We start from the raw sequence: 16,673 nt of genomic DNA, 5'->3' as shown, positions 1-16,673 counted from the left end.
ATCTAAAACAGATCTACCTACCAAGTCCTGGTACAAGAGCACCACGTCCAAGAGAACTCCCTGCAGCATCAATGAGATCTGCTCGGCTCGTGAACTGCCCATCCGAAATATTGAACACCAAGCTTGAAGCAAGAACTGCACAGAACAAAGTTACCAATTAATTTCTGACAAGTTGATTGCTTATCATCAAGGACTTAACCTGCCAGAAACGCATCTAACTTACTTTTTAAAGATGACAAAGCACTTGTTCCTCCAAAGAGTGAGCGTGTTGCAGAACTGCCTGACCCACCTGGGGGTGGGACCAACATCACCAGGTATGTTCCACAGGTGTATATTGGAGTCTTCCTTAACATTTTCAGTGGCAGCCCGCAGCTTGTGTTAGCAGCTGAAATGTTCAACAGGAATCAAATCAACATGTGTGTCTTCACAACATTAAAACCTCAACAACAGCAGCAAACAAGGCAGAATGTTATTTGGGACTTTAAATAAATTGATATAGAAATTCAGCTATATTTTTCAGTGCTTAGAAGTTGTGTGTAAGGACAGCTTCATAATCCCACGCATTCAGTGTTAATTCCCTGAACGACACAAGCAATTTCACAGGTTATTTAACTAAAGAGAATGACTTAAAAATTAATAAAGGCAGCAATTTCTGGTTCCAAACCTGGAAAATTATGAGGCTAAAATACAAGTACAAATAGACCTGTTTTAAGAATCATAGGGTACAATGCATATTGAAGGCAGTTTTAGGGACTTGAAGAAGCCATAAAAAGCCCATTTAAGATTCAGCAGGCATTTACTATTTAAAGTCCTCCTGTTCCACATGGAATGTATACAATCACAACAATCCAACTCCTGCCAGAGCTGATCAACACTTTCCTGAGCACTGACTAAAGAACCGGACAAGAATAACTGCTTATTCTTCTTTAGCACCCTACTTGTAAACTGGCAAAATACAGCATTGAAAATAACTCTTCAAGCCAAATCTTTGCCAATTTCCCCGTGAGGATATTGATGTCCTGTATAATTTGTTTTTATGAAAATACTTCTGGTTGTTTAACGTTTTCGAAAGCAAGCTCATTTAGTTACAGATGTATGCATGAAAGAAGAGAAGCAACGACAAATGGGATAAAATCCTGAGCTTCTCTAAATTGGGATTTTCAGCAAACCCATAAGAGAACACCCCCAAGTTTTGCAAACTACCTCCAAAAAGCAAAATCACTTCCGAATTTATAACATTCAACTTTCATAGGATGCAAGGATTTCACCTTCTAAATGGCAGCCCATTTGTACAGAACAATTCAAAGGCTGGTTCAACCAGCAACATAGCAATACCATTTTCCATTTCATTACAGATGGCATAATCCAGTTCTATACCTGAAGATACAACCAAAAAGGACACCACATATACCAGTTCTCCTCCAGATTCTTTCTTCTTAAACTTTTACCCCACTCAGTGACTGATTGAGCAAAGCAACTTGTAATTCAAACAAGAAACAAATACAGCACGTCTGTCTCAAAGACTTAACATGGAAAAAACAACACAGTTTTTGACACATTCTAAGAAATCAGTGACTACTCAAACTGATATTACGCACTAAGAAGTAAAATCTCCTCTGACCTGCTTGGTCCTCTTTTAGAGTATTAGAGATGGTAGAGCCAGTGAGAGCAGCCAGTGTAGCTGATGGGGAGGCTCTGTACCTAGACAGCCTGCTCAGAAGCATCTCATTAATACTCTTTGCAGATTCCCCTTCCTTTCGCATTAATATAATTCGTTCCTGTAGAGGATTTGCTATACATACACCATCTTCTACCTATTAGAAATGGAGAAAAGAAAAAATACTTTTAGATATTAAGTTCATAGGATAGAAATAACCTAAAATGAATAATAAGATACATCAGGTAGGGATACAGATTTAAACCTTGATGCCAAATTTCTTAGGGAAAAAAACACATACAATTTCAGTTGTCAATACCAGATGCCTACCAACCACTCCACACTTTAAGTGTTGACAGTAAAACACCTCAGTCTAAAATTAAAACACACACAGATGTATGCATGTAAGCATGCATACGCATGGATCTATATATAAATGCATAGATATATACATAGATGAAAACAAAGAGCATTGAGAGAAAAAGGTAATCAAACTATTGATCTGTTCCTCCAGATTCATTCTGAAATGCACTAAAACCAATGATCACCACACAATGTAAAAACATCTCAGGTTATAAAATACAGAGCAGACAAAACAATGTATTTGCAACTTGTGGGAACAGATTGGCTTTTAACACAATGAAGCAGATCTATTGTATGCACTGCTTTAAATCTTAGTACGCTGTCTTAGCATAAACCTTAACTGCTGATTATAATAACGTATGTTTGGCATTAAAAGACAATTCCTACTGCGAGCGTGATAGTTGTGTGTGCCCTCTGAAGACAGAGCTGAACAATACACCTTCTGCTTTGTTATTCTGTAAACGCATAATAAAGTGCTATTCAAATTACATCCATCAATGTGAAAACCCAATATTCTGTATTTGAGAACGCTGATACTTAATTGACCAGCAGGCATGCTACCGACTCAAAGACGACACCTAAATTTGCTTACTATAAGTTCAAAAACATCCATAAAGACAGAGTGGCCTTTGGGTGTTTTCTCATTGAGGCTTGCAGGCGACCAAATCCAGTAGAAATATGTCCCATCTGAAGAAAGATGCACGGTGGTCATAGTGCTGCCAACTGGGAAGTGATTTACTGGCATTGGGATTATCTGACACACCTACAAGACAGGGACAGCATCTTAATAGTTTTACATATCAGCAGCTTCTTAATAAAATCAAACAAAGCCAACCCACAAAAAGGATCTTGACGGACATGATATGATGTGCATTTGCTTTGAAGAACTATTGTGCTTTATTTGCCAAATGGACCTACTGCAGATCCTTGCAGATCTAAAGAGTCAAACCTAAAACTGAAAGCATCCCTTTAATGATTAAAAGCATACCTACAGTATGAAAATACACATGCTAAAAAATCCACTTTCTGCAGCTTCTCTGAAACATGACTGAAACTTTGGAAGAAAAGGAGAATTCAAGCATTGTTTCAGGAAACACACAGGATGCGAATATGTGCGTTCATCCTTAAAACCACAATGCAAACAACAACAATGTGAAAAGAACAACAAACCACAAAGTAAACAAAGTACTCATTTTACAAAGGATGACTAAAGAACACAATTAAATCAGAAACAATACCTGAATAACGAGATGTTCAGAAAGCATATGTTTTGAGTTAAAGCCAAAGTCCCTTTCTGCTACTGTTTGATTGTTTTATATGGCCGTACCACATTCTGTCTCTTACAGTACTACCATAAAATAATACTTCCTATGTCGGCAGACATAAATGCATGTGTTCATATACACATACACAATAAGAAACTCACAAGTTTCCAACAGTGCAATTTTTAGACTGGGGTTTCACAAAGCAAGATGCAGAAACTTCAGCGTTAGAAGTAACTGCAATAACATCACGTTTCCTTGCACTAACCCTGCAAAGCACGTAATAGCTGCTCCTTTTACCTGGAGGGTGTGCTGATCCACAACCTGGAAAAGGGAGTGAGGCTTATTATCAAAAGAGACAGGCCGATGAAGAAGTTTGCTGTTGCCAAAAGCGACCCACCCAGCCTCCAGCTCCTCGTTTCGGCAGTAGACAAAACCCCTGGCAAAAACAGGGGAAAAAAGAAAAATAGAAGTACATTGTAACTCTTAAGAACTCCGCACTTCTTGTCCGTTCTTCTAAGAACTCACAACCACATTCCAGAACTCTGAACTTAAATTCAAGCCATTTTAAGTCAGCAATTTCCACTGTAAAGGTTTTAAACATAAGAAACCTCATGACTTCTAAGCAATAAAGAAGCAAGGAAGTGCTGTTGGTTACAGCTGCACTAATCATTTATATAATGAATAGCATAATTAGAAAACAAATACTTACAAACCCACTAATTGTACAGCTCTACATAAAGACTAGTCTCTGCTACATCCCTCTCAGCAAAGAATAAATCAACTTATACATATATTCTTTTCAAGTCTGAAACATCAGCTACTCCGCTACTCTTTGCAGGGGAAGCTGAGCTGCTTCATCTCCAGAGGTCCCTTACAACCAAGTTATGCTATAATTGCAAAGAAAACACTCTCAAGAGCTACAGATGAGATTACCAAAATGCTAAAATAACATTCAATGAAAACAGAACATGCTCTAGTCCTGTTACTTCTGACATCCCAGAAAGGTTGACCAAAATACTGACGTTTCTTTTTCCCAAACGGATCTGCAGAACATCAAACACTCCTCCATGCTGTCACTTACCGCAAGGTACCATGTAAACCAGATCCTAATTTGCTTATTCCTCTTCCCACTGAATTTGTTGTATAAAGGTAGAGGCCATCTGCTGCAAGACAGCGTCCTAAGTCTGCATCTGAGCCAGGAAGAAAGAACAGAGCAGGGATTTTCTATGTAACAAACAACACTCCAAATTCTCCATGGTTCTTACTCTTCTGCTGCAGCTACAGCAGTAACTGAAAGCCAACAGATGCTCACAACAGGCCACAGTCGGCAAGTCAGAACTGCTTTTTTAATACCGAATTTATTATTCTGTGTTCTAAGAGATACTGTAACATCGTTGAAGTTCATTTCTTCTTACTGCAACTTCTTTACCTTTCTTTAGTCTCTTAAAGAGGTATTTGGATTACACACAACTCACATAAGCAATACAAGGTTAATTTCCTAGTGAATAAATAAACCAAACAGGAATTAGGGGCTATAATATAAACCAACTTGGGCATCTGCTATTCAACACTTTCAAAACAACCCAAAGGAGCAGATACAATTATCCTTTTGCAACACGTAATGTTCAGAACCCAGGACGGAAAGTAAGAATAACGTACAAGTTAACATACAAGTACAAGCAAGATTAATGCCTACGTAGGCCTTCCTGCTCAGGACAACTGCTATTACCATAACATACTGCTTGTGGGAAAGGAGTAGTGAATTCTGTGCTTTGATCCAATTTCTGATACAATCCCACACTTCTCTTCCAGGCAGCAAATTGCCCCTTCCACCTCTGAACTTTGCTAAAATTAAGACAAAATGTATTTGTGTCACAACTCTGTCACTCAGAAAGCAGTAATTACTAACAGTCAAGAAGGGACACACAGGACAAAGCCCTGTAACAGAGATGTCAATAAACCATTTCAGTCAACCTATTTAAATTCACATAATTTCCACAGTCATCCAAGGGAAACAAACAGAAAAAGGCACTGAACGTGTACAAACAAACACGCTGTGTCAGTGATAGCTACTGAATGCAGGGACAGCGCACGTGACAAATAAATTACACTCGCTGAAAGATTAATGTTGGGGATAATGCCCCCAAAATCCGTTTGACCTCTCTGAAAAATTCCCACTGAAGTCAGGGATGGTCACCATAGCTACAGCTTTTGATGGTTTGCTCCACCTAAAGCACTGGACCAGTTCAAAAGGCACCTGCACTGCAGCAAGCACAAAGTAACTCGTCAGACACCTACTAGCTTGTATTTTAAAAGCTACACTGAGATCAATGCAACCTCTTCATTTTCATTCAAAACAAGAGTTTTTTTTCTTACCAACTTATAAAAAGTCATTTACATATTCTAGTTAGATTAGCTTGGTAAGAGTTGAGATGACAAGCTAAACATACACCACTTAGTACTTCTAAAAAACACTGACCCAAATAGATAGAACTTCAGCTTTGAATGTACACTCTGACAACAAAGTGCCCAGGCTGCTGCTGCCCTCCCACTCCTTACCTATCAGGTTTCTCTCTCCCTACTGCTTCCAGTCACCCAACCTGTACTGTAGCTGCTTTTACACGAGATCCAACAGAAAAGATGAAATCCTTTTCAACTCTACAGCCCTACATCATTTTATTTTTTTAAATAATTCTTACCACAAAAAGTGTTTTTATCCTCCTCTGCAAATACTGAGAGACACAAAATTATTCACCTTTATTTTCACCACTGGAGCTACTGTTGGCATCAGGCGCAGGTAACATGTCTTCAAAGCCCCAGGACACGATATGCTTTCCTCCAAGCAAACAAGAAGGCGAGCCAGGGCCTCCCTCCAAAAGCAACAACCTTTAAAGACAAAACGAGGTAAGAAGCATAGAGAACAGCAGTAACAAAAACTACCTTCATCAAAAGTTTAGATGAAGTTTTATTTATTTTAAAGCACGTTTTCTTCTGTCAGGGGACAAAAGCTGCTTAAAGGAATCCTCAGCTATTTACCAAACAAATAACTGGATTCTTTTAGATTTGACTTTCTAATGTCTCCCTTCTTTAATTGAAGAAATTACAACCTTTGCTACAGCTTTCATAAACCCTAAAGTATTTTCATTACATTTAAAGACATTTACCTGTAAATGCATTTATCAACTATCAGAGCTGAGTGCTACAATTAGAAAAGTCACTACAAACCTGTATAAGACATCAGCCACAGGCAAGGTTCCCAGATCAGTCTGTTTCTGTAATAGATGCACTGTATGAACAAAGGTTTTCAGCGACCCTCTAAAAGGATAAGAAAAACATGAATTAAAGATGTCTATTGAAACAAGACTGAAAGCACACAGACAACAGCATCTATGTAGAATATAATATCCAGTACCATAAGGAGAGTAGCCAGGATATTTCATCAAGATTCTTTTCTAATTTGCATTTCTTTTCTGCTTGATTTTCATTCTTGTAGAGGAAGAGAAAAGAGGAAAAGAGGGTAACATAAAGGAAGAAGGATGCTGGCTAACTGCCAATCTAAGTCACACTGTCTTTTTGGAAGAGGACAAGGCGCCGTGCAGGTAGGGAGACCAGCAACTGTGTGACAAACAACACGTTCAGTAAAAGCCATCGAGGCACAGAGTAAAATACCTCAGGTTTGCATCTATCATAGGCAGCTACTTTCAATATTTCCTGTTGCTCACTGAGCACTTTCAGAGCCTCAAATACAACATGTGGGTCTTCCTGGGACTGAGCATTACTATAAGAGCTGCTGCATACATAGCCCAGAGATGGCTTTCTTGTGTAAAATAGAAAAGACTTAAACTAATGTGTTCACTGTCATGAGTTTGATTACTTCTGAACACAAAGTAGGAAGCTCTTTCCCATCTGAAGTGATGGACCAAAACGTATACAAGAATCAGATGGCTACCAGAGCAAAATTAAACCCAAGCAAAAAAAATAATCACTTCTTATCCTGCATAGAAATACACTGCTTTAAAATTTCACCGTGATATTTACAAGCAGATGGAGTTTGTAATTCTAATTATAGCTCTTGTTCATTTGTCTGTTAAAGTCTTTTCTTTGCAGAACTTATAAAATCTGTGTGTTAACAAAGAGGAAAACTCTGTGTTTTGCTCCCCAGCCCCCCCAAAAATAGAGGTATTTAAAATATTTCTACTTTACAGTTTCTGTTTTAAAGGTCAGGCTATCAGAAAAAAAAGCCATCTTCTGAAAGATGTGCTGGCTTTATTCCCAGGCACAAGAGCCTTGCTAAAAACAAGAATCATGACTGTGCCTCAGCTATGACAATAGCTGCTTAGGAATTGATTTCTTCAGAAGCCTGACTGCTGAGCTGAAGAGATCCCTACCAAGCGCTCCACTGAATGCAGACTTCTGCTTTCTGTCACACACGGTCAGTCATGGGTCCTTAACTCGAACAGCCGCCATCTCCTCAGCCACCTCCAAAACTACCTTTTCCCCACTGCCATTTTCAGCTGTGCGCTCTCACAGATAAACCTCAGCTTGAAGAAAATTGACGTCGAATACTTCAAAGCACCTCAATTAATTATTTAAATCCATACTCATCCTGCTGTTTTATTCTTAGTAACACAAAACACAAGATTGCAACCAGGAATCTCAATAATCATCTCATTTTGAAGACTCTCTCTTTATAATGGGCACCCAATGCACGACATACATATTTAAAGGAAAAATGCAGGGCTTTCTCAGGTAAACAGTGCACGTCAGATGTTGCATCTCCACAAGCAACACAAGAGAGATTTGCAAAGGAAATACAAAATCGACTTCCATTTCAAAAGCACTTATTTGAAATGTAGCTTTCACAATTCAACCAATAAAGAAACATGTCATAATTCCTGAAAACTGACATCTGGGGGGAAAATATATCAATATTTATATTGATAAATTATATATTGAAAATTATATATATTGAAAATTTATATTATATACAAACACATATATATGTACGCTCTTTACAAAATCCAAATCCAACTTATTAAGTATTTTTAAAGCACGTTGCTTCGAGATCAAGTAGCTGCCAGTGCAAAAGTATTTGCCATGACTTTGTCACGACAAGAAGTACATTGGAAATAAAGTGTTTGCCATTTGAAGAAACACTTTTCTTTTTAAAGCAAGCTGTGACAGCCCCTGAGAACTTCAACATCTTCAATGAGTTGAACTTGACAGACAAGGCTGCAATCTAAGAAACATTAAACCTGAAGGCCGAGATTGCTGTGCAAGAGCTAAATGTAGTCGTGTCCCCCTCCCTAAGCCCAAACCAATATGAAGAGGGAATCTGTATTAAAAGCTGCGATGGCCATTTTGTCCTAGATCACCCAGTGCTGTGCTAAACACACACAGGACATGGGATAGTTTAGACTTCTAGCATTGAATTCTTCAGGGGCAACCAAACGAAAAAACACCTCCAGATGCTTCACAAGGCACCAGTGAAATCTGAAATGAGTCATCCTGAACCTGATCAGCAATGCATCTACAGCCAGGTGAAGAAAGTTTCATAAGCTACAGGACTAACAGGGCAGTACAAAGGGACACAACTTTCCTCCATGACAAAAACATCTGGAACTACTAGGACAGACCGCTGCAGCAGATCTGTGCACAGTTCTAACCTAGATCCTTCTGGTTTACGTATGTTGAACACATGAAAAAAATAAATACTTAGTTTGCCAGTTTCACCCTTCCCTTACCAGTACTTAAGTGTTAGGAAAAGACAAAAGTAAGCTGCAAACAAATGTCAACTGTGTGGGCACATCATTTTTGATTCTTAAAGTATAAACAATATCAATACCATCTCAACCCAGTTTCCTTACCTTGCACAAGCCAAGGCAACTAGGGCGGCAGCAGCATTTTCCTTTTGCTTATACGGAATCTGATGACCTGAAGCAGAAGTTTCTTCCAACCACGAGCACAGCAAAGACTCTATCCCATTGAGACAGTCAGCCGGCTCCTTAGTCAAGCTCAAAGGCTGGCAGTCTCGAAGGCAATTCAATAGCACCTCAGCGGTTATGTTACAGAGGGAAGGGTCTGTTCTGCTTTGAGACTGAATGAGGGGAAAAACCAGCAGAAGCCCCATTCGTGAAGTGAAGGGCGCCTGCTCAGGCTGCTGTAACAAGCCTTGACGTTTGAGTAAAGCCAGTGCTTCTTCATCCCCCGAGCTCTCCCTGTCATGCTGCTCCTCCAATGCCAGCTGCCGCTGGGCATTCCAGAGTCCTCGCAGAGCATTCAGGCGGTACTCCAGCAGTCGAGCATAAGCATTGCTCTGGTTTCCACACACAGACCGTAAGCGTTCAGCTAGTTCTGTCGGGTTCTTGGTCTCAAACGTAAGTATCTGAAAAGAAGAAAAGTGGTATTTATATAGGTTTTATTTTCCTTAAAGACAAACAACACGTGCCTGCAGAGGACAGCTGATCTGGGTATCACGCTGTGAGGGACCGTGGGGTTTTTGGGTGTATGAATAAAGCTAAACTGGAGGCCAAGGAGCAGGAAGTGACATGCGGTCTGTTACTGCTGAGTCAGCTCTGCCACTGAAGAACAGGATTGAAGGTGTTAACTCTCAATCATGATGTGAAAACAGTACAGCTTTTAAACAAAACCATGTATGAAATGTCTTAGAGCTCCATTGCAATAGATTTATTGTGATTTTCTCTTTTTCAATTGAGGCAATTCTGCTAAGAAATTCAAGGACTGAGTGACAGCATTTAAAGCCCCTCTATGAAAAATGGAGGGTCAATATTGTTACAATATTCCATAATAAGAATCTATGTGTTTTAGTTCCAGGACTTTCCAAATCAAAACACCATCAGTTCTCCAAAACAAACTGACCGCTTTGTTATGTGCTCTCCCCACCCTGTTCTTCCCCCTCCCCAGTTTTATCATCTTGCAATGAGATATCTTTCTTTCAAAATGTTTCCACTTGCTTAAATCCTGACAGCCTTCTCTCCTCATTTCAGACAGAAGAAAGTGGCCTTCTTGGCACTTCTGAGCAAAACGGGAGACAAAACTGCAACAGAAAACAAGTAAACCTTGACAGAAAGAAGCATATTTCTGGGTTAGTACCTAGCTTGGTACTTGAACGAGCTCACAAGTCAAGGTAATTTACAGACAACTTCTCCCTTTACAGCAGCTGAGATCAGCAAATTCACTTAAGCTCTGGCAACCTCAAGGAAAGCAATGAGCTCCACACTTCCTTGGATCCAATGTCCAAAGGGCTTCTGCCTGCACACCACACTGCTCTCATCTACCATCACACACACTTCTCAGCCCATTTCCATGCTAAAAATCCATCCTACCCCCATCCCACTCCCCTTTTTCTTTTTTAATGTTAAGAGATGCAACAAACAATTCCACACAGGTTTTTTGTTTAACATTATTGCTATTTTATTGTAGATGGAAGCTGTATAGAATATGAAATAGATATCTATGACTAAGTGTAGAATTTGAACAGCTCGATTTGACTTCGGGACAAATCACACCTGCCATTTATTTCTACCAGCACCATCACTACAGTCAAAGGAGCAGCTTTTCAGCACAGCCCAAACATTCCCCACTAGAGACATGAAAAGTTCACTTTAAAGTGCTATTCACGTAATAATTGCACTTCGGTAGATGCTAGGATTAAGCTTCTTAAGATTGAAAAATCTCTTCTTATTAATTTCTTCAAAGAGATTAAAAATATTAATTCCTAAATCACATATATTTAAAATAACCACCTCCCATTAATTTGTGCGTTCTATTGTCTCAAAATTAAGCTTAATTACTTTCTATTATAGATGCAATCACACTCGAAAGTAGTTTACTTCTGACTTTCTTGAACTGTACTGTGCAGGTGATGAATCCCCAACTAAGCAATAATAAATTACAGCAGTGGAGTTACAAGGAATCAACATTTTCAGCCAGAGGAAATGCTGACAAGGTCTGTGTCCTCAGCTGTTCTAGAAGCAGACACAAGAAGATAAGCTGCTATGCCTAGTTGGCTTTCCCTTTAGACTGTCCCTTTAGATTGCAATAAGCACTATGGCTATGAATTAGCAGTTTGCCTTTGTCTTCCCCCCTTTCCACAGTCACAGAGGAACCCCATAATCCATACCAGATTGCATTTATTAGTTTAGGCACAACATTTTATGCTATTTTAACCCACCGTGTTGGCCAGAGGTGAGTGCTTAATGCTACCTCCAAAAAGAGCTTTAAGACCAAATTTTCACATTGAATGGCAGCAACAAACAACTTGGCAGCTTTCAGTTCAGATGTACTCCTTAAGATCTTGCTACGCACCACAGAAGCAGCCCACTTCTCACTGGTTATCCAAACACCCCTCCTGACCTGACACTCAGAGAGCTTCAGCTGCTCTGTGCCACCACACACCGCTTCCCTTTGCAGTCTGAATGCTTCACAACAGACTCACAACTGATGCTAAGGTTCCCTCGGTGCACTGATTACTTTTCTCCCATCTCCAGGCAAAGCTTGCTATCCTGAAGCCTATTTGAAGTCAAAGCAGATGAAAGCAAATTGCAAGAAGAAAACAAATAAACATTCACAAATTCCGAAGCAGACAACACAACTACCACTGCTTAGAAAAGAAACAGAAATTCTGTTCTAAAATAATGCACAGGAAGAGTAAGGACAGAAAGGTTTCTCCCATCCTTTCCCCAGCTGACTTAGTGCAGACCTCACTGGCATGCGGCTGCCATTCTAAATACCTTTAGCCCCAGGCTGTACCCACTGGAGGGTTTCTGGCTATAAAATCTGGTGTGTTCAGCCAAACCTCCCTTTTTAACCCCTCCAGCAAAACATAATCCTTCTGTCCCAAACTATGTTATTTTCTTCCTATCCAGGAGATGAACTGACCATTCTCTTTGTTAAAATAAGCACAGAGCCATTCTCCTGCAGACCCACGTATGTTATCTCTTGGATCTACGTTTGCCTATATAACACTTGGGAAGCCCTCAGAAGCAAACAGACCCCAAAACCAGCACAAGCAGTCACCTGGACCTGCAGATCACAGAATCAGGGCACAAAATCACTGCTTTGCAATAGAACAAGTTACCCAAATACCTACTTACACGTCAAAAGATGGCCTCGAACAGAAATGGAAGCTCAACAGTAACACCATCACAGTGGTGTCAAAAACAGATGAAACACCTGTATGTACGTGTAAGGGAAGATCACAGAATAAAATCCAAATGTACAGTTTATGATCAGAACTGGTGAAAGAAAACTTAAACAGCCACACTACACAACAACGCCTGTTGATACACTGAGGAAATAAGGGCACAAGGAAGTGAAGATGCTGAGTGTAAGTTAATAATACCACTGTCACTGTAAAAAGACATACAAAGAATTGAGGGAAAAAAAGTCTTAAGGACACCAGTAGAGCTAAAGTAGCTCACTGTTCAATTGCTGCTTTTAGATAAGACAATTCATGTTTTGTTTAGCAACAATCGATAGCATTAAACAAAAGAATCAACCCTATAATAGAAACGGAGAGTTTTAAAGAATAGCTCCTGAGGAACGACAGCAAGCAAAGCGTCAGCTACTTTGTAAGCATTCGATAGTCAAGATGCTAGAATTAGGAGAAGAAATAAAACAGCATCAATTTTTAAGCTCCCTGTCTAAATGTGACTCTGTAAGTAGGGTAACCATCACGTCGGTACCTTTTGTACATAAGAATTCTGCTCTTCAGTCACTTGGAAAATACAGTTCCTGCACTGTGAAGGTAATCATTACCTATGGAACAACTTGAAGACTGCTTTCAGTCAGCAAAACTGCCTTGAAAAGTTCGTCTGATTTTCAAAGGCTGAGGCTTAACAGCCTGAAGTCACCTATCAACACTGTTACTAAAAACTTAATAGCCACTACTTTCATTTTGCACTAATCTTGTTCTTGCCAATTATTATTTAATATTGTAAATCCATTTCAATAAATATTTCTCTAAGAAAATGGTCAATCCAAAAGTTCAACAGTCAGCTCATTGATACCTCCTTCGACACCAAGAGGCACAGAAAGACCCACTTCAGAAGACCAGCAATGGGTAGGAGAGCTCCATGTCCACGACATCCAATTTCTGCCCTGTTTCATCCAGGACGGAACTTCCACCAGACTTCTGCCCATTACACACTACTTTTGTCACTGCAATTCACTACTGCCAGGGTGAAGTGCTTCTCCACCAACTGCAAACATGAGACACCCTACAATTAAGACATGTTAATCTACATGAAGAACTTTAGCCTGAGGTTTTACGATCCCATTAAGTAAATTTAGAAGAGAGCTGCCACTAAAAAGTGCCTTTTCCTCCGGCTAAGATCCTGGTCCCATTATGCTGTCCGTCGTGCTGGCAGGAGTGCTTGTGATCTCACAGCCCCTACTACTCTCTGGGTAGTTTTGAAGCCAGGCTTTTTGGCATAGATCAGATCCCAGGGATTCCCAATGGGCAAAGCAGGAAAGAGCAGAATAGAAAAGAAGAAAACTCACGGCCAATGTCAGATGTGAACAAGGAGCTCTACCAGCACTTCTCTACCAGCATTAAAGAAGCATCACCCCCATCTCATGGGAGGAACAACCAGCACAGAAAGGCAGAAACGACGTGGAAATCCTAGGATATATTTACAAGAGGCATGAATAAAAGTTAACTGCACTACTTTTACCACCATGTTACAGCTGTGAGGTCATTTCTCACGTGCCACAGCATTAACATCGGAAGAACTGCTTGTTTACTTGTTCTTTTGACTCCAGAAATACAAATAAAATCATACAGGGAAGAGAGAATTCCAAGACTGACAGATTATAAGAGAAATACCAGAACTGGCAATTAAGATACTCAAAGAAATTGAAATACGTATCACAAATCAAACTGCTCCCATAAACACCACTGGATACAAACTCCAGGCCTCCACTCTGTAACTGTGCTGCTAACAGCACTTCTGCTGACAGCAGCTCCTGCAAGACACACAGTAGGAAGCCGTCTCCATGAAAACACTGCCTTCATTTCTTATAAAACATTTTTTCCATGCCCTCCATAGGCTTTGTTTGATATGCCTGAATGTTCAGAAGATATTTCTGTATGTACAAACATTTTCAGCCCGGTGTTTTAGATACTGAAATGTAGTTTCTCAGGTGCTACCCCACACTTACATCATGCAGTTGGAAACTACACCACAAAGATGTGCCTTCCATTTCAAAAACAGGAGTTTCGAACCTGTCCCTATTACTTTTATCTTTTGCTGCAAGAAACCTTCACTGCATCACCTTGTTCAAGGATTCTATTGATCCCTCATCTTGCATGTAGCAGCACAGCTTTTTCACCCAGCTAAAAGCACAAACATCCCTCCTGTGGAAGTAGTGGAAGCCTAACTGTGCTCTGAAACAAGCACTAAGGAAACCCATCTCTTACCACACATACCAAAGCACCTTCCTGCTCCTTGGGTAACTGAGATGAACCAGAGCACAGATAAACCATAAACAAAACCTGTAAAGTAAAGCAAGAATGTTTCTTTATTTGTTCATTAAAACACTTACGTGTCTCTTATTTAATTAGATTAAAAAGTCAGATGAAGAAAAACCTTTGTCATTTCAGCATCTGAGAGCACAAAGCACTGAAGTACTCAGCTACAATTGGTAAGAAGCACTAAATTTGGGAAAATATGTTTTGCAGAATTTTCCTTCAGAGGATATTTTCTAATTTTTCTCTACCAGGAAAAATAAAGCAACTCAAACACAAAGGCAGAATGGAGTATATTGTAGAGCAAGTCTGAATAAATTCACACAGGCCATAATAACTGATAACAAAACCAGCAACTCTACCAGAGATTAAATCACACAAAATTGGTGGTTTATACAACTATAATCTGATGAAAGTGAGCTTGGAAGGAAAGTGAGCAACATTTCAGACTCCTCTGAAGCAGGAAGTGAGAGACATACAGCGATATCTATAAGAGAATGATTCACTCCTCCACAAAGGCAACAGCCGAGGCTCACATCTGCAGGGCTATCTGCCTTTACAGAGCTAAGTCCAAGACACTGAACCCAGACAGTAGAAGGAACACCATCTTTATTTTCACACCTACATGTAATTAACGATATGTATGAGCAGCACTGTGACAACTGCCCAGCAGCATCTCACATTCTGTCCTACAGTAATGGAGTTGACAGGAACCAAACTATGAGAAATACACGATCCAGAACAGCTACAGACACTGGAAGTGCTGCTCCACTGTGTATTGAAAACTAATGGAAACACCAGACAGAAATCTGAAGATCAGGAACAAATCCCCTTTAAATGGCAGGATGACAATGGTAATGTTCATCAGCTCAATGGAACTGCCTAAGAACAAGTGAACACTGTTACCATTTTGTTATAGTCTGTATGTTCAGTGGCATCCTTATTACAATGCCAAGGGTTACAACAATTTGTACTGCTGGCTTTCTCTTAAGACGCAGCACACCGACACCTGGCACAACAGCAGACTAAACTACGTGGTTGAAGGGACCCACTGCCTTCAGACAGCCCATGCTGGGGTTACTGGCTCTGTGAAAGACATTGATTGGGAAGATTCCTGAAGGGCTGTAGCTTCCATTACAGCACATGAACAGCTCACCTTCCATTAAGCCGTCCCTCCTGAGCAGGCAGAGATGGGGCAAAGTGTCCTGGCAACCTCTCAGCTGTTAGTCAAGTCAGGCTGTCTCCAAGAAGCAGATCTCACGCACTTTGAAAGTAACTCCTCAGTACAAAGGGCGCAAAGGCTTGCATAACTGCTAACTAATCCAGCTCTCTTCCTGACTAGATCTGATTGGGAAACCCATAGCAGAAGCAGCTTTTATATGCACAGCATTATAATCTATCAATATATATAAATATTTAAAACATATCCCTTTTGGTTTTGGTACTGTATCTCTGAAAATATGTTGATAGTCTAAAAATACAATCTATACCATTTATGCTGCATGAAAATTGAAGAAATAAATGAGACTTAAAACTGAATGGTATCTCTGAAACAAATTACCTTCACGTCAAGGAGAAGGTTAACACTCTTGGAAAATACTATTATGGGATATAAATATGTATGTACATAAAAATACATGCACGCATAGGTACATAGATATTAAAAACAAAAGTGGAAGTCAGAACAACAGGTCTAAATGTTCATAAAGCTTTTTTGGTAGAGCGCCAGCACTGTAACAAGACCTTAGAACAGAAGGACAAAGGAAACACGTGCAAATACACGGACACTATCCACCAATATCCTCTTAACGGGATTTTTAAGCAAAACAGAACATAATGTTACTTTCAACATTTAAGGGGAAAAAAAAAAGAAAAAAAAGTATTGATTTACATGTTA

The 16,673-nt window shown here is 39.8% G+C and overlaps 1 protein-coding gene across 5 annotated transcripts in view; it reads right to left on the bottom strand.

Moving 5' to 3' along the window:
* The window catches only part of HECTD4 (HECT domain E3 ubiquitin protein ligase 4), a 62,286-nt gene that overhangs the window by 43,225 nt on the left and 2,388 nt on the right, over nt 1-16,673 (bottom strand). For 4 of the 5 annotated variants that reach the window (XM_072350623.1, XM_072350626.1, XM_072350624.1 and 1 more), the window contains exons 2-10: nt 9,153-9,670; nt 6,511-6,600; nt 6,041-6,171; nt 4,367-4,475; nt 3,583-3,721; nt 2,613-2,783; nt 1,622-1,814; nt 224-385; nt 22-135 (exon numbers count right to left, since the gene is read on the bottom strand). In XM_072350623.1, the coding sequence (XP_072206724.1) occupies nt 22-135; nt 224-385; nt 1,622-1,814; nt 2,613-2,783; nt 3,583-3,721; nt 4,367-4,475; nt 6,041-6,171; nt 6,511-6,600; nt 9,153-9,670 (1,627 nt within the window). The remainder of the gene's footprint in view (nt 1-21; nt 136-223; nt 386-1,621; nt 1,815-2,612; nt 2,784-3,582; nt 3,722-4,366; nt 4,476-6,040; nt 6,172-6,510; nt 6,601-9,152; nt 9,671-16,673) is intronic. The other variant, XM_072350625.1, reaches the window with a different exon arrangement.

Source organism: Excalfactoria chinensis, chromosome 16, assembly GCF_039878825.1.
Source record: "Excalfactoria chinensis isolate bCotChi1 chromosome 16, bCotChi1.hap2, whole genome shotgun sequence".
NCBI lineage: Eukaryota > Metazoa > Chordata > Aves > Galliformes > Phasianidae > Excalfactoria > Excalfactoria chinensis.
The sequence above is the reverse complement of the archived record's forward strand: the minus strand, read 5'-3'. Positions and strand labels throughout refer to the sequence as shown.